Source organism: Stenella coeruleoalba, assembly GCF_951394435.1.
Source record: "Stenella coeruleoalba genome assembly, chromosome: 17".
In the NCBI taxonomy this organism is placed as follows: Eukaryota; Metazoa; Chordata; class Mammalia; order Artiodactyla; family Delphinidae; genus Stenella; species Stenella coeruleoalba.
This window is the reverse complement of record NC_137163.1, coordinates 35,905,558-35,931,220: the sequence shown is the minus strand read 5'-3', so window position 1 is coordinate 35,931,220 and position 25,663 is coordinate 35,905,558. Positions and strand designations below refer to the sequence as shown.

Below are 25,663 nucleotides of genomic sequence, written 5' to 3'. Positions count from 1 at the left end.
CAGTTTAATTAAAGGTTTACAAACCTTTAAATATATAAGATATATAAGATAGGATTAGATCGGGTAGACAAGAATAGGAACAGGCAGGACACTCAGAAGTGAAAAATTGCTGGAAAAAAAAATTCTCCAAAATGTTCACAGCAGTTATCCCTGAGTATAAAATTAGAGACTTTGTTTTTAAAAATCAGTACTTTCTGTATTTTCTAATTTTTATACTGGGAACATATATTACACTTGTAATTTTAAAAGTTAAATTTACTCATGTTTGTTTCATAAGTGTTTATTGAGTACTTATGTGTCAGGCATTATGCTGACTACAGGAGCAAAAGTTGTAACTAACAAAGACCTGGTTCCTGCCCTTATGCAGCATAGAGTCTAATGATGGAGACAACAATGACCCATAATCATGCAAATAGTTACTCAGTCCCAATAGGGATCAGTGCTTTTAAGGCAAAATACATAGTGTTGTGTGAGCATAAAATAGAGGGACCTAAGGTGATCTGGGAGGATCCCAGGAGGCTACTTTACTCTGAGGGCATGACCTGAAAACAGGAACCTGAAAGCTGAGTTGGAAGAAATTAGTCAAGCAAGGAGGAAAAGAGGTCCAAGCAGAAGAAAGGCACTGAGGCAGGAAGGAATTTGATGTGTTGGATGAATTGAAAGGAGGCCAGTGCAGCGTTGGAGCGGCTGAAAAGGGCTGGTGGAGCTGGGGTCTAGCAGGCAAACGGAGAGTGGTTCAAGATGCAGCAGGGGCCAGATCAGGCAGGACGCCTAAAACCCACGGGCCGTCCAGTTTTGAAATCATAGCTCATGATTAAAAGCCACAGCAGAAAGTAATATGGTAGGCGGCAGATAATAACTGGTTATAACTGCTTCAGTCTCACTTAGCCAGAGACTCCTTTTATGATTCCTGTGGTTGTCAGGCAAGGTTCCACTCCATGAGAATAGAGAGGTTTGGTGAGAATAGATGGATGATAGAGCGAACGCTTTAGGAGACCCTCAAGGGTATCTAGAAGAATGAGGTATTTCAGGGCCTCTTCACCGACTGCAGCTGTAGAGCTCTGCCTGCCCACTTTAGGGGCCTTCTGGATGATTAGGAAGGGATTGTACCTCCCAAGAAAATGTTCTCATGAGGTTCTAGATCAGGTCTTGGTTCAGGCTGGATTCCAGGTGTGTTCATCCATAGACTCCTTGGCTTCAGGCCATGTAGTCACTTAAATTTCTATGCTCATGAGTAGTATATCCCTTTTTACTCTCCCTCCCCTCAGTAAAATGGCAAATGACAGAGTGTGGCATTGTGACATTATTTAGATCCACAACCAGGAAATAGAAGCCAACTGGAGAAGCATCAGTTACATATTACCTCCTATTGTCTGCAGATTCAGTGGCTAGTTAAGATATTTTTCTTGCATTCTCAAGTTAACCATTTATTTAGCTATTCTTTTCGTTTACCAAAGGTATGTTTATTATTTTTTAAGCCATAAGCTAACCAAAGTGATAAAAGAGTAAGCACAGAAATGCTCTATCACATTGCCAGTGCTTCGATATAACAGCAACCAGTGGAGATACCATTAAGTTGAGAAGGAGGTACCAACACAGGAACGTATTACTAATTTGCTGAACCTTAGTAGATTAATGGAAGACATTTGCTGATTGATTATTAGCTGAAACAGACACCAACAACTGTTTTTCAACTAACGTTTTTTGTCTTGAAAACTGCAGCTTGGCTTATACTGACTCTGAAGTTGATCTGTTTCGTGTGTTCAGCCTCTTAACAATAGCGGGAAAGTTATGGTTTTATTTACATCTCTCCCTGAGCAGATTTACACACACATATCCACCCTCCCCCTCAAGGGAACTGGGGATGTATTACCTAAATGATCCTTACTTTCTGTAGGGTACAAACTGTGGCTTTGGTAATTGGTCTTGATTGTCAAGTTGAGAAGGCCAGGAACATGGTAATTCTAGCCTGTGGTACTCTGCTCAAAAACGTGCGCTACCCAGTACAGCATTCTTTGTAGCATGTTAATTCATTTAAAAATGTTAAAAGTTTGAAGGATCTCATTGTTCTTTTACTCTTCTGTGTGTATGATTTATTTTGCAGGAATATAAATCAAAACATATTCTTGGAACATTTAAGATCTCTTTAAGGTATTTTTTGTGCTTATCCTGGAAGTATAGAATACTTTGTATACCAGAGCTAATGACAACAGATCTTTTAGTATTTCTGTGTTGTAACAATCGCCACTGGGCAGACAGCTGCCAAACATCTTGCAATTAATCTGATGCACATTGGCTTTCGTATTCTTTTTCTTTCAGAATAAATGCCCTGAGGTAGAGGAGTTGGTCTTCAGCCATTTTGTGATCTGTAATGACACACAGGAGACACTGCGGTTTGGCCAGGTGGATACTGATGAAAATATTCTGCTGGCCAGTCTCCATAGTCACCAGTACAGCTGGCGCTCTCACAAATCCCCACAGGTATTTGAGAAACAGCCTTACAAACACAGCAATTTTTAAGGTTGCGGATTCATTTCTTCTGCATTTGTGTGCCTGTGTCTAGTTATTTCCCTTTTTAAGTCTCCCACGGGGTCGCACAGTATGGCTACATCTGACAGAAACCCAGAAATGTTTAGAGGAGGGAGCACAGTGTACCCATGCTCCTCTTGGAGTGGACGTTCTCTTGTTCAGCATAGGTGCTCTTGAGGGAGCCTGGTGTGGTGATTATGAGGTTGAACTGTAGAGCCAGAGTACGTCAGCTTGGATCCTGGCTCTGAATTACCTCGCTTTGCTTTCATACTTCAGTTTTCTCATGTGTAAATTGGGGATAATAATAGTACCTGTTTCATAGGGTCATGAGAACTAAATAAGTTAATATGTGCAAGGCACTAAAATAGTGCTTGATATACTATAAACATTGTATGTTGGGTATTATTTTTCATTTGTTTATTCAGATTCTTACTGTGTATGTAGTCCGTGGCAGTCATGTCTTAGGCACTGGGAATTCAAAGGCAGAGAAGTCTTAGTCCTTGCCCTCCAATGACAGCTCACCGTCTGTGACAAAATGAGCACGATGACAGACTATGCCCAAGGGAGCACTGAGAAAAGACATACCAAAGGATGTCTGTTTTCCAAGTAGTATAATTCCATTTTCCTGTCACTTTAGATGGGAATAATTAGAGGGATGTGCCCTGCAGGGATAGCTGAGGATGAATTAAATACAAAGATGATGTCTTAAATGAGTAAAAGAAATCCTAGGAAGTACTCTCAAGAATAATGTATTTCTAAAACTCTGGGTAATAAGGAAACTACTGTCTGCTTATGATTAAAAGAAAGTCATTAGAGAGTTTTCCCATCTCGTCTATAGACCAGCTTTAGAATATGTTACACCCTCAGCTATTTTCTTTTTTTCAGTAGCTCGATTCTGATTTCTTACTTGCTTTTTCGTCATATTGCCACACTATTAGTATAAAATTTGGAAAAGTAGATATAGTGCAGTTCTTCTTAAGTCTGTTTAATTCTGGTTATTCTAACAGGACATTAAGACATCATATCTCCTTTTCTAATAAATGTTCTTACAAAACTGTCTCATATGATATGATATTGCACTTGTATTTTTAGAATGAATGACATTCCCTTCTTTTCTTTTTTTTTTTTTAGTTTATTTTATTTATTTATTTGTGGCTGCATTGGGTCTTCTTTGCTGCGCGTGGGCTTTCTCTAGTTGTGGCGAACGGGGACTACTCTTCATTGCAGTGCAGGGGCTTCTCACTGCTGTGGCTTCTCTTGTTGTGGAGCACGGGCTCTAGGCACGTGGGCTTCAGTAGTTATAGCACATGAGCTCAGTAGTTGTGGCTCGCGGGCTCTAGAGCACAGGCCTCAGTAGTTGTGGCACACGGGCTTAGTTGCTCCGCAGCATGTGAGATCTTCCCGGACCAGGGCTCGAACCCGTGTCCCCTGCATTGGCAGGCGGATTCTTAACCACTGCGCCACCAGGAAAGCCCGTGCCCTTATTTTCTAATCCTCCTTTTGAGAAATGTCTGTGTAAGCGAGTTTTTAAGTCGTTTGGTTGTTTACCCCTTGTAACATCATTAAAAGACAATTGGTTGGTTGGTTGGTTCGTTTCAAAAATAAGTAATTTTTTTTCTTATTAATTGCAAAAGTAAGAACGTAGAGCAGATATATAAACCAAAAAAGGAAAACGAAAAAGACCACCTATAATTCCAACCACCCAGAGGCAATCCATGTTGTACAGCCTTTTAGAGCTTCGAAAGGCTTCTATGATCATTGCATTCCCAGAAATGAACTAGTAGTGATGGGAAAGAAACCTCTGAGAAGGTGCAGTAATGTGTGATCGTATACTGTACCTGTAGCCACTTCACCCATTCATACACACACGCTGCAGGCCTTAGCCAATAAAAAGCAAAGCAGAGGAAGCTTACCTCCCTTCAAAGTCATTTTAAGCTGCATAGACTACCATGGCCCTCAGTGACCCTCAAGATTCCCTGGAGACTGGAGCCAGGATGGGAAAGGTGATCATAAGAACAGAAGGCTCAGGGGTGTGGAGTAACAGTAGTCTTCATGTTATGGATGTACGGTTTCTAGATGGGAAGGACATAAACAGGAAAAAAGAATGGCTAACCACTGCCACACTATACCTTTCATATTTATACTCTTCTGCACTTGGGTCTTTTTGTATTTATTACTAGTCTTGTTTTCATAATATCCCTGTGTGATTTGTATTTTTTGTTACGCATATTTTATAGGTAAGGAGACAGAAATGTTAAGCTAAGATGGTGGTAGAGATGGATCTGAATCCCATGTCTTTTCACTCTCAATATAGTGTTATTTCCACAACATTGTCAAACTCTCCTAGGTTTTGGCAGCATGATTCGTCTGTTAGAAGAGCCAAATGGTGAGGTTTTAAGAGAAGGGCTGAGAAAATCACTGGTATAATACTCTACATTTAAAGCTAGACTAATATGGGATTCTTGGTACAAGTATGAACCCTTGCAAAGCTTTAAGGACCAAAAACAATAAGAACCTTTTAATGACAAACTGGAAACATAAGACAGGTATCTATTAAACTTTGTTTTCCTCTTTTTAATTTGTAACTGCATCCTCTGGATACAAATTTTAAGATGAGCTACAGTCATTATAATCTTTAGACTAAAACTTAGATTGTATTTGTAAAAGGTGTCTCTTTACTACAGCTACCTATGCTACGTAAAGAAGTGTGTTTTAGGACCCTCTGAAGCCAGAGAGGTCTTAATGGGCCCAGAGGGTCTTCATGGAATTCCATACACACACAATTGCACATTCTGCTGTGTTCTAATGAGAGGTTACATCTGAGGATCAGAAAAGCTAACCACTTAGCTTCAAACTGCACCTGGAGGTAGTCATAGACTCACAAGTGAGCAAACTGTTCCTTTTTCCAGACTCCAAGTCATATCCTGCACTGCCCAGCAGCTTGGTTTTAGGAACATTTGTGTCTGCATGTTTATGCTACCTTGGGTGTTAGTCAATTCATAGTCTCAGGGAGGATTTCTAAAGTTCAGAGAACTTAACTCTGCTAAACAATGTAGCTTATATTGCAGAGATCAAGAAAGTGGCAATGACACCTGGAAAGGTTTCAAAGAGGTCAACATGTCTTAGAACCACACAGGAGGTTGCTATCAACAGTAAGTCCCAACAGGATGGAGAAAAATATAGACACAACCAATTCCAGAAATCCAAAGCTGAAAAACCTTTTAGAATTGAAATGTTATAAACTCTCCTTATAGTTTCTAACACATGCTCTGAGGCAGAATCACTTAAAATGCTGGATACCCCACAACAGTTGCTTGCCTAAGCAAACAAAGGAAGAACAAAACTTTTTCCTAGGGAATAATTGAACATATTCAGCTGCACAGTCATATATGCCACCACAGAGGGCCCTTAAATATTCCAATTCAGTAGACTTCAGATCAGGTTGGACGAGAACAGTAACCAGTCCTTTACTGAGAAGTGCTTCACATTATATGAAGTTGAATCTAAGGACTGGATATGTGAGTTTATGGAATCTTTCCCCAGAATATGGGCAGTATATGCAGCTCAGAGTCAAGGGAAGCTTTGTTTAATTTAGCCAGACTGACTTTAGTGGCGCTTCCATCATAGTAGGACTTGTGTGTAGGCTGTTCAAGTTAACTTCCTTTTCTGCTTAAGAGAGAGCACTGTTAGGTAATTAAACTGCTTGCAAAAGGAATGCCTCTATCTTGTATGTAAGGAATTACATTTGCTTTTACCCTCAAAACATGCCCAATTTAGGGCTTCCCTGGTGGTGCAGTGGTTGAGAGTCCGCCTGCCTGCCAATGCAGGGGACACGGGTTTGTACCCGGTCCGGGAAGATCCCACATGCTGCAGAGCGGCTGGGCCCGTGAGCCATGGCCGCTGGGCCTGCGCGTCCGGAGCCTGTGCTCCGCAGCAGGAGAGGCCACAACAGTGACAGGCCCGCGTACCATTAAAAAAAAAAAAAAAAAAAAAAAAACCATCAGTCAAGGTGAAAATGAGCTCTAGGCAGAGCTATAGAAAATAACAAAATATTGCTCCAAAATGGATATAGTAGGAAGTTTTATAAGCTTGTGAAAATGGCAGATATTTAAAAATGCGAAATGCAACAAGGTAAGAATCAATTTGGAAGAGCAGCAGAGCATCTGGGAAATACTCATCAAAGTAATCAGATTTAGGGAAGAAAATGTAAATCAGATGTTAGTTTCATCAGGCAGAGATGGGCCAACTTTTTTATGTAGGGCCAGACAGTGAATATTTTAGGCTTTCAGGGCCTTAGAGCCTCTCTCAGAGCTATTCAACTCTGTACAAAAGCAATGATAACAAATGAGTTTGACTATGTGCCATAAAATTTTAAAATAAATTTTAAAATTTATTTTAAATGAGTGTGACATAAATTTTAAAAATTTTAAATAAAATTCTATTTATAGACAACGAAATTTGAAGTTCAATAATTTTCACACATCACAAACTAGTATGCTTTTTTTGACCTTTTTCAACCATCTGAAAATGTAAAAAACACTCTTAGCTCACAGGCTATACAAAAATAGGTGGTGCACCACATTTGGCCCAGAAGCCATGCCTGATTTGCTAACCCCTGCTCTCAGGTCTCTCAGTGGACAAAATTCAGGAGACTAAAGGTTTGATATAAAATTGTCTTTGTTCTGATCTAAATGGGATTCCCATCACTTGAAAACTTGGTAGCATTTTTCAGAAATTATGAAATGACAGGTAATAGTTTAAATCTAACACTTGTAAAATCAACCTGTGCTTACCACATAACAGTAAAATATTTGTATTGTTCTTGTTCTCAGCCCATATAGACAGGAAGTTCCACAGTTCTCTATTTTTGGATGTAAAAATATTTAAAAGTGAGATCTGATCATTTTTCCTCCTGCCTAAAGGAAAAGTGATGGTTTTTTGAGTATCTACCTATGTTAGGGAAATTCCAGCCGTTGTCAGTTTTATTGGCTAGACTGTCATTTCTCACTCAGTCACCACTCTTTCCATATCCATTTATATAGTGCATGTGCACACATATACCTAGAGAATGAGCACATTTCTTGTTGCCACAGTCACAAGTTAAAAAATTTTTAAAGTAGACTTAGGGACGCAGGTAAATATCCTGTGTTGGCAAAACTGTTCAAACTGATAAATTTGTCAAGTGTTCGCCCCTGCTATTATATTATATGGCACACAGCATATCAGAGTTTGCTTAGAAAGGGCAATGAAAAGGCACTCTTACACACTGAAGGTGCAGGTGGAATTGATACTTCCTTTCTGAAAAGCAATTTGATAAGAAGCATTATAGCTATTAAAATGGTCATAGCCTTTGACCCAGTAAATCTCCTACTAGTAATCTACTCTCAGGAAACAATCCAAATTAGAGCAAAGGTTTATACACAAAAATGTTTATTATAATTTGACTTATACCATCAAAAAATCAAAATGTTCACTTTTAAAGAAATAGGTACGTAAAATCTGGCGTATCTATGAGATGAACTTTTATGGGACCTTTAAATTTTTACATAGGAAGGTGAAGTGCTACCATATCATATCAGTCCGAAAAGCAGAACATAAAATTCTACACATACAATATGATCTTAACAATATAAGAAAAAATGCATAGAAAAATACTGGAAAATATGTCAAAATACTGGAAGGTATGTCAGAATGTTAACCAGTGGTTGCCTCTGAATGGTGTATTTTTTTTAAGGTGGTATTTTTCCAATGTATTACATTTTTATATACTTCTCAACTTTTTAAAATAAAGGATATAGATTATTAAATCAGACAGAAGTTAAGTAAAAACCCTGAAAATATTTATATATAGACTAAAAGACAGGAATTTCAAATGCTAATTAGAACAGTGGCAAGTGTAATGACATTGTTGGCCAAAAAGTTCGTTCAGGTTTTCGTAGCATGCCATGGAAAACCCCAAACGAACTTTCTGGCCAACCCAATATATCAAGAATGGTTATTTTTAATGCTTCTCTTATGAACTATTGCAATAGTTTTTATCAATTATTCTCTTAGTTACATCTTTGCCCCACTTCAATCTACCTTGCAGACTACAGCTCATTTTCCTAAATGTTTTGATACTTTCCTGTCCAAAAATATTTACAGCCTCCATCATCATCTATTAAATATACCCAAACTATCTGGCATCCAAGGCCTGCCTCAGTCTACTCACAAGCCCTCCTCTCTGCCATTATTTCTTTCTAGCTACTTGTTTGGTCTCCTTCCCTCCCATTCATTTTTAATCAATAAATGATCATTTCTTGTGACCTATTGTGTGTAATTAAATATGTACATTTTTCTAAGAAACTTACTGTCTGATGAGGGAGTCAGAAAAGTAAACAAATTATTATAGACATGATCTATATCTATGAGGATATTGTGGCATCCAGACAGGGAGAAATGATGGGTAACTGAATTAAAACACTAGCCATAGGGAAGAAGAGCAAGAGACCAGGAAATACAATCAACTGCATCTGGATATGGACATGGTCTTAATGAGAACTCAAAGAAAATGTTTCCTAGCATGAGGAGGGGAATCTGCCAAGGCTTCCTAGTGGAAGGCATGTTTGTACTGAATTTTCATGTTTAAATAAGTGTTAGGTCAGGGAAAGGCAGTGGGGAAGCGGTTCCAGGTAAAGGAAACAACATGTGTGAAAGCCACAGAGGCATGAAACAACATGGCATGGTAGGACTTGACTAATTTGGCTACAGTGTAGAGTACATGTGTGGAATTGCAAGACAGTAAAGTAGATGAAGGCCATGAGGGCCCTTGTATGCTGTGCACATGAGGCAGAACCAGGGAGACAGACAGGCAGGCAGCATGCTGTGTTCAAGGGAATTCAGGTTTTGTTCAGAATAAACTCAGGCATAAATTTGCATGCCATGCTGAAGAGATGTGTGCTAGGAAACTGGCTCTTTGGTGGTGATGGGAATACCCTGATTTGCAGGGTTGGCCGATTATCATGGTGAAAGTACTCCTACCATCGCTGATTTCAAGCTACCAATGATTTAACAACCAGCTCACAAGATTCCTGAATATTTAGCAATACTTTTTCACAAACAAGTATGAGCCAGCTCCAACACACCACTGTTTGGAGGAGTTATGTTCTGAAGAGCCTGGCTGTCCATTTTGAGGAGATACAACTAAATGTGATGGGCAGCTTTTGGCTACTGAAGGATTTTAAGTAGAGTCGTCACAGGATCACAGTTGCATTTTGGAAAGATCGCCGTCGTGTAGTTGAGAAGACAGTCTAGAGGAGGCTGAGAATACATGCAGAGGGTTGTATGGGCACCACTGTATAGCCCAGGAGTGAGAGAGATTATGGTACCTGAGCCAAGACAGAGTAGAAGTCAGAGATTGGTGAAAATGCCTAACAGACTGATCTTTCTGTGAATAACAGCTATAAATTGTGAGCAAAACACAAAGCAACTACCTCTGGAGACGAACAAAGGCAGGCAGATTTTGGAGGTGAATAGAATCCTCAAGCAAGTAATCTGCACAGAACGATTTACCCATTTTTTGTTGGCTTTGCTCTGAGGGCAACCACAGTTGTAGCAGTGCAGAGGTGGCCCACTGTCTTTCTGGCCCAAGGTACCAGGTGAAAGAGCTCAGGCAACCAAGGCTGCTAGACAGTGAGGAGAAAATCTTGGAAAATGGAAAGCCAGAGAATGGGAAAATAATATGTTGAAATTTGGCCCACCTGTCTGCTTACTGCTGAACCACACATGCATGGGGCAGACTGAAAGCAGATTGTACCCAAGGCTTAAAGAACTGAATTAATCTGCACTGCCACTCACCCAGGTGTAAGAGTTTTAGTTTGACTCTAAACAAATTAATTACCTGTTAAAAATATTAACACTCTGGAGGACTTATAAGAGAATCCAGAGTGTCCACAACATAGCATCATTTACAGTGTCCACAATATGACCCCAAATTACTTGACAGATCTCAAGAATCTCAAAAAAAAACAAAGTTACTCAATTTCAAGGGAAAGATAATTAACAGATTCCAATACCAATGTGACCCAGAGGTTGGAATTATCAGGCATATATTGTGCTTTAAAGCAACTATGGCAAGAGTAAAGGAATTTTACAGATATAATTAATTTCTAAATTAGTTGATTTTTTAAACATTTTTTCAATTGAAGTATAGTTGATTTACAATATAATATTAGTTTCAGGTATACAACATAGTAATTCAAATTTTTTTATAGATTATACTCCATTTAAAGTTATTATAAAATATTAACTATATTCCCTGTGCTGTACAATATATCCTTGTTGTTTATTTATTTTATACACAGTAGTTTGTACTTCTTAATCCCCTACCCCTATCTTGCCCCTTCCCCCTTCTCTTCTCCCACTGGTAACCACTATTTCTCTATATCTGTTAGTTGTCTTTTAGTTAATCAAAACAGAGGTGATTCTAGGTGGGCTAATTTAATCAGGTAAAACTACTAAAAGAGAGACCGGACCCTTTTGTGAGGAGAGAGAGGGATACATACATTCCTCCTGGCCTTGAAGAAGCAAATTACCATGTTGCAGCTGCCTATGAAGAGGACCATGGGGCAGGGAGCTGTGAGAAGCCACCAGCACCTGCAGGTGGCTGCCAGTGCTGGTCATTAAAAAATCAAAGCCCGCATCATATAGACAGCAGAGAATAAATTCTGCCAACAACCTGAGTGAGCTTGGAAGCGGATTCTTACCAAGTCAAACCTCTAGTAAGAATGCAGCCCAGCTGACACCCCAGTTGCAATCTTGTGAGACCATAAGCAGATAACCCAGCTAAGCTCTGCTTGGACTCCTGACCCACAGACACTGTGAGATAATAAATGTGAGTTGTTTTAAGCTGCCAAATTTGTAGTAATTTTTTACTCAGCAATAAAAATACAACATGACACAAGAAAAACGTCAGTAAACTTGAAGATGGATCACTAGAAATCATCAAATCTGAAGAAGAGAGGGGAAAAAAGATTCAAACAAAATAAATAGAACTGCAGGGACCTGTGGGACAATTTCAAAAGATCTAATATATGAGTAATTGTAATGAGAGACTGAGAGGAGAGAGACAGAATGGGGCTCCAAAAATTAAAGAAATAATCTCAGAAAACTTCCCAAACTTTGTGAAAGACAGAAATTTACAGACCCAAGAAGCTCAGGAAAAACTCCAAACAGATGTTTCAAAGAAATTCACACCCAGGCACATCATAATGAAACTACTAAAAACCAAAGATAAAGAGAAAACCTTGAAGCAGCCAGAGTTAAACTATAGGGGAAACAACAATTCAAATAACTACTGGCTTTTCTTTGTATATAGTGGAGGCTAATAGACAGTGGAACAAAATCTTTAACATGCTAAGAGAAGGTTTACTAAGGAGAGATCCATTTGGAAGATATTTTGAAGTTTATAATCACCAGGATTTGGTAATTGACCATGGAAGAGAAGGGCCTGGATCGACTCCAAGGTTTCAGACTTAGGGGACAGGTTGGTGGTGGTGTACTTGGCCACAACAGGGAACTGAGTAGGAGGACAGTGTTTTCCATACAGAGAATGGGGCAGATGTGAGAGCACAGCACAGTGTCCCTAAAGTCCATTTTGGACACATTGGAGTTTTAGGTTACTTTGGAGGCAGGAAGGATGATATATTAGAAACAGCACAGATTTGAAGCTGTAAACACCTGGATTTCCCTCCTAAGGTTTTTTAGCTGTGTAAAACTGGACAGTGTCGTAATTCCTTGGAGCTTCAGCTTCCTCTTCTGCAAAATTAAGAAGTTACTGTGAATATCCCACGAAATTACATTTATAAGGTGCCTACTAAAGAACTCAGCTCTGTGTATCCAAAGGTGCCTTTCCTTTCCTTTCTCTTTTCTAACGAGACCTCCAAGTGGCCATGTTGAATAGGCTAATTGAATGTAATGGTCTGGAGCTCAGAAGAATAGTCTGGGCTAGAGGTAAAGATTTGGCCTCTCATCAATGCCTAGGTAGCAGTGGGAATAGACACGAATGCCCAAAGAAAGAGTGCTAAGATCAGAGGATGTTATGAGTTAGCTCTTGCTGTAGAAAAATGTACAGTGGTGGTACAGGCGTAGGATAACTATTATAGATACTCCCATTCATAGGAGGAGAAAATGGGAGACACATGGGAGTTACTGATCCATAGAAATTCTGAAATCCAAACAGGTAAATGTTGGAAGTTTCTTAATCAGTAATCATTCATACTGCTGCTTGGGAATAATTTTCCGTGGCTCCTGGCTTTGGACTTTTGGCTCAAGCCTGTATGTCATCCATCCTTTTCCATGAGAAAAATATCCTTTGTTTGCTCTTCATAGTTTTCTCAGCCTGCATTCTACCAGTTGAATTATGAAAGTTTAAAGGCCCCTTTACATTTTGTACTGTCTTAGTCTCTTTCAGTCTAAGTTGGCAGTGTTTCTGCCAATATAATTCTTTAAAGAACACTGTAGGTCTCTTGTTAATCTTACAGTGCTTTGGTTCAGCACTGTGGACAAAATCACACCCACATCTCTTCAAGACAGTTCCTTCTCTGCTTTGGGATTCTGCCCATACTGCTAGGGGACATCACCCTTAAGTGTTTCAGAAGCCCTATTGTTTGAATAGTTCATTGAGACACCAATTTAGATCTTTCTGAGATCTTAACAGAGGATTTTACAACCACATCCTTAGCTTCATTCCCTAGACCCAGCTTTCCTGGCTGTGTCCTGGATTTGATCTTTGCCTGGAAGCTCTTTCTTGATTTTTAACATCATTTCCATCTGGAAGGCTAGAAATTTTCAAAACTAGCAAGTCCTGGCTCCTGTTTATCTAACAATTCTTCCTCATGCATGCATCGTTCCTCTTGGACTTTGATACAAGCAGCAGATAAGAGCCAGGAGGCACTTCAACACTGCCTGGAAATCTCCTTAGCTAGATCACATGGTTTATTAGGCACATTTTCTGCTTTCCATGTTACTGCAGGTTATGGTGTTGCTGAACTCTCTGCCACTGCATAACAAGAAACCCCTTTCCTCCAGTTTCCAGTAACATTTTCCTCACTTCCTCACTGGCAGCCTCCTCTAAGACCATCAAGTTTCAATTAATAGTATCTTTGAAGCACCTTAGATATTCACTAATACTCTCAAGTCTTTCTGGTTTTTTTGCACAGGCCTGCTCCAGTGCCCCGCCCCACCCCATTTTAGGCTTTTGTTACAGTAGCACCCCACTTGCGGGTACCACACTCTGTATTAGTTACATATTGCTGTTTAACAAATTACTCCACAACTTGAGTAAATAAAACAACAAACATTTATTATCTTGGTTTCATTAGCCAAGAACTTTGGGAGTGGTTTACCTGGGTGGTTCTAGCTCAGAGTCTCTGGTAAGGCTGTAGTCAAGACATTAGCTAGAACTGCAATCATCTAAAGGCTTGACTGGGCTGGAGGATCCATTTCTAAAACGGCTCCCTCATATGGCTCTTGGCAGGAGACCTCAGCTCCTTGCTACAAGGATCTCTCCAAAGAGTTGCTTGAGTACTCTCAAGACATAGCAGCTGGCTTCCCCCAGATCAAGTTATCCAAGATAGAACAAGACAAAAGCCACAGTGTCTTTTATGACCTAGGCTCAGAAGTCATTAACTATCATTTCTGTAATATCCTAGTGGTTGTCCAGATCAGCCCTATTCATTGTGGGAGGGGACTGCACAAAGACACAAATAAAAGGAGACATGGATCATTGGGGCTGTCTTGGGGCTGAGCTGCCATAAGGATTTAAACCCCATAGAATTTAGGGGTTAGGCTGAGGAATGGGATCCATTGAAGAGGAATAAGAGGAAGAAAGAAAACCAAGACATGGCAGGAAAACTGGGACATAATCGTGTTCTAAGAGCCAAGGAGACTATCTAGAAGGATAGAATTATCAATGTCATATGCCATAAGGAGATTGGGTGAAGCAAGAACTGGGGAGACCATTGTATCGGGCAATTGGGAGGTCACTGATAGCTCAAGCAAAGCATTTTCACTGGCAAGATAGGGATAGAAATCAGATTGAGTGGGTTGAAAAATGAATGGGAGGTGAGGAAACAGGGAGAATGAGCATGAATTTTTTTTTTTTTAATCTTGATTGGGTGTTAGCTAGAGAAAGCTGCAGGGTCAAGCAAGGATTTTAAATTAAAGTACCTTAGGCATGTTCATATATGAGCAGAAGTAAATAGCAGATAGGTTGGTGATGCAGAAGAGAGGAAGAATGATTAACAGCATCAGGTCCCAGAAGGGGAGAAGAAGAAGGCATCCAGATCACAAGTAGAAGGATTGACCCTGGATGGAATGAGGTTTATACCAAATATCTATTGCTGCTTAACAAACCACCATAAAACTTTAGTGACCTTAAAAAATTTATTAGCTCATGAGTGTGTTGGTCAGAAATCTAGGTGCACTTAGTTAAGAGGTTCTTCTGCTGATCTCAGCTGGGCTCACTCATGAGGCTGCAGTCACATGGTAGGCCAGCTGGGGCTGGGTGGTCCAAGACTGCCCCACCTACATATTTGGTACTTGGCAGACCACTGGCCAGGGTTCTCTTCCATGTGATCCTTCCAGCAGGCTAGCCTAGTTGGGAGAACGAGAGCAAAGACTGCAAAGCCTGTTGAACCTAAGCTCAGAACTCTCACAGTATCTGCTGCCACATTCTACTAGGCAGAGCACATCACAAGATGAGGCCAGATCCAAAGGATAAGGAACAAGATTTTAACCTCTTGATGCAAGTTGCTAAGAGAATTTGTGGCCATTTTTAGCTTACCACAGAAGCCTCCTTTTGGAGTGAGGATGAGTGGTAGTGGGTATTTGCTGAAAGTAAAAAGAGGGGAAAAAAGTAGGAGGCTTTTCACTCCAGGGAGGGGCGGGGTCGGGGCAGGATGAGCCTGTAGAGAGAGGAGAGGACCTTGTGTACTGAGGAGTTTCTGTCTCCACATTAAACGTGTTAGGAGGCTGTGACTGTGTTTTCAACATGAGCAAAAGTTGATTCTATTTGAACTATGAAATGATCACTTTTGCTGCCTTTGACCTGTAGGTGTGATGAAATGAGCAATATATACTAACAGACTCTTTATATTGAACTGTATCAGCATTCCTGGAATAAATACCTGAACACAGCATTTATTCTTTAAACATACTCCTAGATTTTATTTAGAAGTATTCCACTTAATATTTTTGCATTTGTGTTCATTCATTAGTCTATAGGTGTTTTTTGTTTGTTTGTTGGCCTGTTTGGGGGATCTTTTGTTCTTTTTTTTGTCTCAGGATTATGCTAGTTTTGTAAAATAAAATAAAATTTTCTGCTAACCAACAGTGTAAAAAAAAAAAAAAAAGGAGGCTTTTAAAAAAAAGTGATTTTCCATTAGAGAAATGCAAATCAAAACTACAATGAGGTATCACCTCACACCGGTCAGAATGGCCATCATCAAAAAATCTACAAACAATATATGCTGGAGAGGGTATGGAGAAAAGGGAACCCTCTTGCACTGTTGGTGGGAATGTAAATTGATACAGCCACTATGGAGAACAGTATGGAGGTTCCTTAAAAAACTGAAAATAGAACTACCATATGACCCAGCAATCCCACTACTGGGCACATACCCTGAGAAAACCATAATTCAAAAAGAGTCATGTACCACAATGTTCATTGCAGCTCTATTTACAATAGCCAGGACATGGAAGCAACCTATGTGTCCATCGACAGATGAATGGATAAAGATGCGGCACATATATACAATGGAATATTACTCAGCCATAAAAAGAAATGAAATTGAGTTATTTGTAGTGAGGTGGATGAGTCTGTCATACAGAGTGAAATAAGTCAGAAAGAGAAAAACAAATACCGTATGCTAACACATATATATGGAATCCAAAAAAAAAAAAAAGGGTTCTGAAGAACCTAGGGGCAGGACAGGAATAAAGACACAGACATAGAGAATGGACTTGAGAACCCGGCAGCCGCATAGCACAGGGAGATCAGCTCGGTGCTTTGTGACCACCTAGAGGGGTGGGTAGGGAGGGTAGGAGGAAGATGCAAGAGCAAGGGGATATGGGGATATATGTATACATATAGCTGATTCACTTTGTTATACAGCAGCAACTAACACACCACTGTAAAGCAATTATACTCCAATAAAGATGTTAAAAAAATACAAAAATAAAAAAGTGATTTTCCACAGTATCTAATCCTGTATCTTGCTCATAACTGGCATTTGATAAGTGTTCACTGAATAAATAAATGTTGAGATTTCTCATATCTGATATTTCTCAAGAACATAGATTTAAAAGCTTATTTTCACAATATGAACATTGTAAACAGCATTCTTTGCATCATATTGGATGCTTTTATGTGTATTTATATAGACACACAAAAAGAGGTCCTCTGATCTCAAAATGTATGCTTTTGTATGCTGTCAATGCAGTTGGACTTATAATTAGGAGTAGCTCCTGGTCTCCCCCACCTCTACCCCTCTGGCCTCCCAGTGGCCTCTGATGAAAACTATTATAAAATAGGAAAATGCTACAGGAGGGGACAAGCAGTGTACTTCAAAGGAGAACACATTTCAGGTCCACATGCATGTCCAACTCTTCCTAATTGTGTTTAACTCTGAAGAAGTTTTATTGTTTATCATAAACTAAAAGTACATTGTACAATTACCAAATATTATTGATTTAAAGTAGACATTATTTCAAGTTAAATTTGCCTTATATTGTCTCTTTCTCTAATCATGGAAATAGACTCCCAGAAACTACAGTAACACTCTTGCTGTTGTGTAGGGCACAGCTGTCCACAACTAGCAATTCCATTTAGAGAGGAAGGATTGTATGCCTTTGCTCCCCAGTGGCAGTAACAAGCTTCTTTTTATTGTTCCTGACATTAAGATAGCTAAAATCAACAGTGAGGTAAACAGTTCTTGGGACCATCTGGCAAGGATTTTAATCCAAAATATTCTGTAAACACTGACTCCATTTGAGTACCCGAGGCCTACTATCCAGTCACCATAAACTGCATTTTTATTTTAGTTCTAAGCAGTCACTGAAACAGCAAAATAGTAGACTGTAGACTCGGTCTCTTCACCTTTCTCTCTTAAAATATTTTCAGTTTCCTGAGAGATTCCAGGACACTTAACGTTCTGTGAGGACAGTTATTGTGCCTTGTTGAAGTCACCAGTAAATGGGGCCCTAACAGTTTTGGTCATTAAGTATCTAGTGGATAGAGATATTTGAAATGTCTTCATTTACTGTTGGGAAATACACTTACTCCATTTAAATGAGAGGCAGAAGTTTGGGGTTGAGTTTTCCTGTATGTTTCAAAGTTTCTTTGTAAAAATGGTTTGCAGTATGACCTAGTTAAGACTTTTAAAGTCGTAAAGAAATGGCAAAGATAGGATTGTGATAGGGCACTTTATCCAGTCCCAGGGCTTATTTCTGGAGTTTTCTACAAGCCTGCATGAAAGGGCACAACTGGGGATTATTTCAACTGTGAAGCACCCAGAGGAATGACTGCTGGTGCTGCTAATGGTCTCTCTGTCCCTTCTCTGGCAATAAATTTTAGATATTGAAATATAGCTTTGGAGAAAAATGTAACTGAGGATTCCTTAAGCTTTTTACAAGACACTCACAGGCTTTTCACAAGCTAGTGCTCTGCAAATGTGAATTCTTGATGTCTAAACATAAAGGTCCTTGACTGAACTAATTTTAAATGTGAATTTTAATACAGAGTGCTTGGAGAAAGGGAGTGCAGCTGAACCATTAAAGCATGGTATTTTGCCATTTTTAAGTAATGGGAAATACTGATTAAGAATGTTATAAAGATTTCAGCGTACAGAATGTGATTGTGTTTAATCATAACCTGTTACCACAAGTCTGTGTAACAAAAGCATTAACTCTATTAAAGACAATGGCATACCTATTATACTGTGGCACTTTTTAATTCTTTCCATGCTGAACAGGATATTGAAGAGCTTATTATCTAAAGGTCAGAATAATGCCCAAGACATGGCCAAGCCCAATGAGTGTCAGATGCATGGAATGTTGGATGACTTCATAGTTATGAAATTATTTCATTTCTCATGATAATTCCTGACTTGCCAAGTTAGTGAATTTTAAGAACTCTGAGAGCAGATTTTAAGATAAATGTGAAATAATCCATACTTTTGGAGTCAGGGACTTCCCTTCAGGCATTAGTTCATATTTGACTTGCTTGACTTACACTTGGGGATAAAATGAGTTAGGACAAGGTCTTAGATACCACATTCCCTTACTGGGAAAGAAAACCAACTTGCACAACTTTGGCTGGCTCATGTTTCTTGTTATACAGGCACTAAGAAGCAGCGGTTGCCATGAAATACTTTATTTAACCTTTATGAAAATGTTTTCTTAGTATGGCAAGGCAGTTTAGTTAAATGAAAATAAATAACTGTAAAAATTTTGGATTTCTTTTATATCCATCTGTTGACTTTTTTTTCTAATTAAAAATTAGGGATAACAATTATAATTGTCTAAATGGCCATGATGACTAAAAATAAATTACAGATTGCATAGAACTACTCGATCTTCTCTTAGGACACATGTTGGCAATGTCTTCTATTTTACATTAAACTAAATTTTGCTAAATGATAAATGAACATTTTAAAAGAACAATTTAAAAGAAAATTTTTATTCAAACTTTGGTTAGGTTTCTCTATGGTTTATATTTGTATTTAGTCAAAATTGATTTTCAAACAAACAAAAGCTGACAATTTGGCTCACAATCTCAGAACATTTATCCAGGTCTGAATGACTATCAAACAGTATCTCCAGTTTCTTATCTTATTGGCTTCCATTTCTCAGCTTACCTACAGTATCCTTTATTAGTTCCATCCAACATACCCTTATCTCTTCCACTGAAGACTTGGGTCTAACCGAGAGCATGACTATCATTCTATCAAGAGAGAGTGTCTACACAGCACCCAAATCTCCTGGCTGTTAGTGCCACTCAGTTAAGCAGTTAATGTTTGTATTTATTTTATCTAATTATTTAAAAAGAAAATGTGAATTATTTCATATTTTATAGACAGACTATCCTCTTCTGTACACACTCATAAGCATACATATCAAATTTCTCTGAATTTTTACTTTTCAACCCCTTATGGTAGCATTAAGGATGAACAGCCTCAAAGATTATCACACAGTTTTGGACTTAAGGCAGCTATTAGTGTCACAGCTCATGTTTTATCAGTCATATATCATTTAAATATAGGGAAGCCCATACATACCCTTTAGAAACATGAAAACAATAGATATGTGTAATGTTGAAATGACCTTTTTTTTTTTTACTATGTGCATTTATATCTGATTTCATGGTTAATATGTTCCGAAAAAGTTATGCATGAAATTATATTTTAACATATGAGAGAATTTGCTTATTAAATCATTTTGCCAAAAAAAAATTGTGAGGTTGTGAGGTAAATTATTTTTCCCTAATTTAGATAATTTCAATTTAGGTAACTTTTTAGCAAAGAATACTCATTAAGCATCCTATTGTCTTGTAGATAATGTATAAATTGAAAGTGCCACTACTCTTCACCCTACTTTTTCTTCTTTTTTTAACTTATTTTTCTCTTAAGTAGGTAAATGTCCGTAATAGATTGAACAGAGACTAATGTCTGAACAATGAAAAACCATAAATAAATTCTGGAATATAGATTGTAGTTATTTATGAGAAATCTTTTTTAATTTTTAAAAAGTTCCTATGACTTGATTATAGATACACTGAAACATTGATTAAGCCTTAATATTTGCTAGATGTGGGCCATTTGACATCCTATTTACTCATGGAAATTCAATTGATTTATCATAAACTGCATGATGAGGTAACACATACTGTTTTAAAAACACGAAGATTAATAGATGTATGAATAGCATTATTTCTTTCTTTATAATAATTATATACGTCATTTTTCTTTCATACCGATGACATTTTCTCTCATATTTCTTCATCTATTTGTCTTTTTGCTCTGCACAATTATAAAGATTTTCAAGTTGTCCTTCCATAGTAATTATTCATACTTGCTCTACTTGCATCAGTGTAGATTGTTATCCTGCAAATGCATTCTTTGTTTCCTTGCATTTATTTCTTATCTAATTTCCTTTTCATATCATCTAGTTTTTTTAACTTCAGGCTGTTTTCTATTTATACTAGACTCTTCTTTCCTCTCAGTATTTTTCTACAGTTTTATAGAAATCATGTATTTTTGCATACTTTAGAGAAAACCAAAACCTTTCCTGATTTCTCTCCCCTGAATTCTGCAACTGGGTATTTATATTAGCTAGTCTCTTCCCCTTATTTTCTAAGATGATACGCTTTTTCCTTTGCTTCGCAGTATCTTTTCATAGGTCTCATGGCTTATTTTCATGTCACTTTTGCTATTTATTAATGGTTGTATCATATGAATTGCCCTTGGTTATACTATATTATCATTTGAGGAATGGTGGGATTTTTATTCTCATATCTCCAGCTACAGGGCCAGATAATAAAGTCAGTTTCTATTCCACTTCCCATTTTCCAGCTGGCATTTCCTAATATTCTCAACTATACAGAGGTGAAAGCTTCTACATCCTCCCATGCTTCTCTGTTATCCTGAATTGTCAAAAGTCATAAAAAGCTACCGTTTCCCTCATTCACAACTACTGCTTTTTTGTTTATTTTTTTCCTGACTCTTTCTTCATCTATGTTTGTCTTGTGATAACCATTCATAAAATAGAGTGGTAAAAGAAATAAAGAAATTATTTACTATTTAAGACTAGATATAGAAAGACCAGGGAGATAGTTAATAGTATTATTTCAAACAGCCCAACAACTATCAGTTACTGTGTTTCAGTGCCTTTAATGCTTTAATCCCTGGTGTTTATTGATGACGGATGCTCTGAGGGTAAGTGGCAGTTCCTGACCTAAGAGTTCACTGCCTCTTCATCCTCGCTTTCTGTACCACTCTCTCTCAGGCAGGTCTTCTCCCTAACCCTCAACTCTCCTCCATCCCCAGGAATCTTCACACATGCCTCTTGGTTGCCTGAGAGCAAGATCTGACCTCCTGAAACAATGATTTTTTGTTCGAGTATGCCTCTTTCTTTTCCAGGATCAAAATTCAATGGTTCCGTTTGGGTTACCGTCAAAGCTGTTAGAGGAATGTAAGCTGATGAGTTCATAATGTAAAGTTAATTTTCCAAATTACATTGACAAGTTGTTTGCACAAAGGTTTGAAGCCGTAGTTTGCTACCTTTATGACTTGTCATGGTTGTGATGCAATCAGTGTGGTTTTTAGACATCAATTTTGTACAGAAAGAACCACTCCAAGTTAGGATGTCACCTGCTTTCGTTTATCAGAAGTAACAGTCCTGTATATCTTTTATTCTATTTCAATATGTCTTTTTTTCATGTTATTTCTTTGGGTAAGTAAAATATGTCAGTCTCTGGTCAATCTTTTAATTTCCCCAAGCATAATACCTCTGGAGTCCCACAACAATTTTTTCCTTCCTCTCATGAATTTTTGCACTATACTTTTTCTGGTGAAATATCTCTCCCACTATATTGTGAGAATTTTTGGTGTGTGTGTCTCATTTGTCTTTATCTCCACCATGTATAGTACAGTTAGTTGGCTTATGGTGAACATTTAATAGATGTAGATCCTAAGAATATTTGCTAAATTGGAAAGAAAAAAAACTATTGCCCTAGGGGAAAAAACCCTCAAATTATTACATTAAACTGCTCCAAGAATCAAGTGAGTAAGTATACAGCAAGTCAGACCCTGTGTGAGGAGCCAGTGGTGGAGGCCTCAGAGATAAACTGAGGCCCATGTCACCCTTTTAGCAAAGTGCCAACAGAGCAAATGGCAAAGCTGACTAGGACAAATGGGGAAACTTCATGCGGGAAGCTGAATTTGAGTTTTTAAAATAAAAATGTCTAATTTCTTTTTACTTGAAATGCAGGCTCTGTATGCTTTCTATTAGACTTTTTTTTCATTTTAATAACATTAATTTTTATCTGATTGCAAAGTAATACATATTTATGGTATGAAATTTGGAAATTACGTAAAAGCACACAAAAACACACACAAAAAGGAAACTTAAAACCCATAACCCCACAACCCCAAGATAACCACTATTAGCATTCTGGTATATTTCTAGCCATTTTCTCCCTTAGGAATAGGAATATATAATTTTTGTTCGTTTTACAAAAATGGGATGTATACTGCACCTATCTTTTTGTAATGTGCTCCTTTTCTGGTTAATCTTTGGCTAAGTAATATTGTTCACGTTTTTTCATTCTGTGAGTTTTTCTCAATGGCTTGAGAGGATCCTAAGTATAAGAGAGGTTCTGAGTAAGCACACCTCAGTTCAAATCTTATACCTGGCCCTCTTCAGCACTGTGGCCCTGGGGAGGTCACACAGCCTCTCTGTAACTCAGCTTGCTTTTTCATCCATAAAATAAAACAAAATCAACTGCCACATAAGATTGTTTTAAGGAATTAATAAGAAAATATATAAAAAGCAGCCCACTGCTTGACACATAGTGTGTGTCTAACAACTGATAGCTATTATTGTTTTTACTATATTTCATTTGACTAATTTCCTAGTAATGCCAAATTTTCATTATTAAAACAATTCTGGAATAAACCTACATCTAGGTAAATCTTTGCACATATGTATAATTATTATATCAGGATAAATTCCTGTTTAGAATTGATGAGCCCAGTGAGTATCTGAAAGTTAGATTCTTGATACAAGGATTACCCTCCAGCTACAATTTTCATTCTAACCAACATTTAGTGAGTGTGCCAGGTTTCCCTTCTTTTGTAAGAGGTTGTGTTATGCTGATCTGTAGCCTTCATTTAATTCAAACAATCTTGAGAGAAAACCTACAAGCCCTCATATTTTGTGTCATGATACTTGTGGGATAACAGTGACTTATATCACCTCCTGAAAGGTTGATTTGGAAAGCTTTCTTTTTCTTTCTCCTCTTTCCTCCAAAATACACTGCATCAAAGAGTCCAAGCTGTCCACTAGAAAATAATTCAATTTGACTTATTTCTACTTTATCATTCTTTTAGGTTGTGCTCTATAAAAGTAAAAGGATATATAGGGTCCTAAGAGTTCCAATATTGAATCAGAGTGACACCAAGCATTAGCAATTATCTAGACATTTTTCTACCTGGTTTTCAGCATTATTTCAGATACTCTGAACATCCTGAAATTCAACTGCCTTAAAACAAGGAATAATGAGCAACATATTTTATTTTGCTTTCGTGTTAGTTTATTGGTGTGAAATGTACTATCAGTTCGACTTATGCATTCCAAACAAGCAGTTTAACACTGATCTGTTTAATCTGATCTGTAGCTTTTCAGATATTATTTTAGATAGACAAGAATGTTTTAATATTTTAACTTAATTTTCCCTCGTGATGCTCATCTAGTGTATCATTTGGGCTCTACTTTATGCTTTAATATCAATATTGCAATGTCTGAATTATAGATCTGAGGGATTGCATTGATTTATAGTTTAATCTACTATTGTTATCCACATAAAGCAAATCTCCCGTATTGAAAGGTCATTCAAAATAGGAACTGTTTCTGAATATTTTGATTTGATTCTCATTTTATGATATTATTTTATGCACAAATATTGCCACTAAAAGTTTTGAATATCTACTTTGGGTTATTTTTCAATAATCCTGATTCACTTATTCAACAAATATTTTATTGAATGCCTACAATGCACTAAGCTCTTGGGATATAGATATGAGTTTAGAAGTTTAAAAAACAAATATGATGCTTAAGCTTTAATATATATATAAATATACATTATATACTATATGTTTAGCTTATTTCACTTGCATTTCACATTAATTTTTTAGAAGTCCTAAAATTTCTACAGACAATACAATGGATTAGGGAAATTTTTTTTTTAATATTTATTTATTTACTTATTTGGTTGCACCGGGTCTTAGTTGCAGCAGGTGGGCTTCTTAGTTGCAGCTCACTGACTCCTTAGTTGCGGCAGGCGGGCTCCTTAGTTGCATCAGGTGGGCTCCTTAGTTGCAACAGGCGGGCTCCTTAGTGTGACATGCGGGCTCCTTAGTTGTGGCATGTGAACTCTTAGTTGTGGCATGCATGTGGGATCTACTTCCCTGACCAGGGATTGAACCCAGGTCCCCTGCCTTGGGAGCGTGGAGTCTTAACCACTGCACCACCAGGGAAGTCCCTGGAGAAATATTTTGAAGTTATGTAATTTTCACTTTCTTTTTAGAACATTACATATTACTGTACAGTAAGTTACTGTAAAATGCAAAAAATATACAAGTGACTCTGAAGACAAACTTTCAATTTCTGATTAAGTAGAAATCATCTTGATAACAATTTTAAAATAAATAGTGAAGTAAAGTTCACAGAAAAGTATCTAGTACCTTCATTTATATTTAAGGTACAATTTAAAATTTTTTCTTAACCATCCCCTCTCTGTTTCTCTTCCTTGGTGTACCCTATTATCCTAGATTTCATCTTGTTTTTCTTTCCTCTGTAATCTGTCGATTCAGGAATTCTCCCTTGGATGTACCTGTGGGTGGTCCTGAGAGCTGATCCCCAAGCCCCTGATCAGTAATTCAGTTTAAGTTTTATTTTTTATTCAGAAAAATGAGTGGAAAGTTCTATGCTCCCATTTGAGGTCTTCAGTGGAATTTAATCTTGCTGCCAATGCAGCCCTGGAGTGGGAGGGTCTGCTAGAAAAAAATAAATGTAGCCCCTTGAGACCTTCCATTGAGTGTGGCTACTGTACAACCTGCCTTATACTTAGTTTCAGTTCCCATTGAGAAGTTCAAACAAGAGTGGTTCGTATTTGACTTTGTTTTTCCCCCACAATGGAAAATATTAGACACTAGCTAAGTAGGCCACAGAGAGTGAAAAGCCTGAATGGAAAAGGTGGTGAAGGAAGTGAGTCCGTAAGGGAAACTTAATAGAAAAAAGGGGAAAGAAAATTTCCAAATTGATAAGAGAACATTAAAGATATCTTGGACTCCAGGCAGAATGGATAGTAATATTTTGC

General features: G+C 37.9%; 1 protein-coding gene across 12 annotated transcripts in view; it reads left to right on the top strand.

Moving 5' to 3' along the window:
* Nucleotides 1-25,663, top strand: part of VPS13B (vacuolar protein sorting 13 homolog B) — a 795,728-nt gene that overhangs the window by 702,890 nt on the left and 67,175 nt on the right. For 10 of the 12 annotated variants that reach the window (XM_079901966.1, XM_079901971.1, XM_079901960.1 and 7 more), the window contains one exon: nucleotides 2,320-2,481. In XM_079901966.1, the coding sequence (XP_079758092.1) occupies nucleotides 2,320-2,481 (162 nt within the window). Of the gene's footprint in view, nucleotides 1-2,104; nucleotides 2,152-2,319; nucleotides 2,482-25,663 lie in introns of those variants that run through there. The other 2 variants (XM_079901962.1, XM_079901973.1) reach the window with 2 other exon arrangements.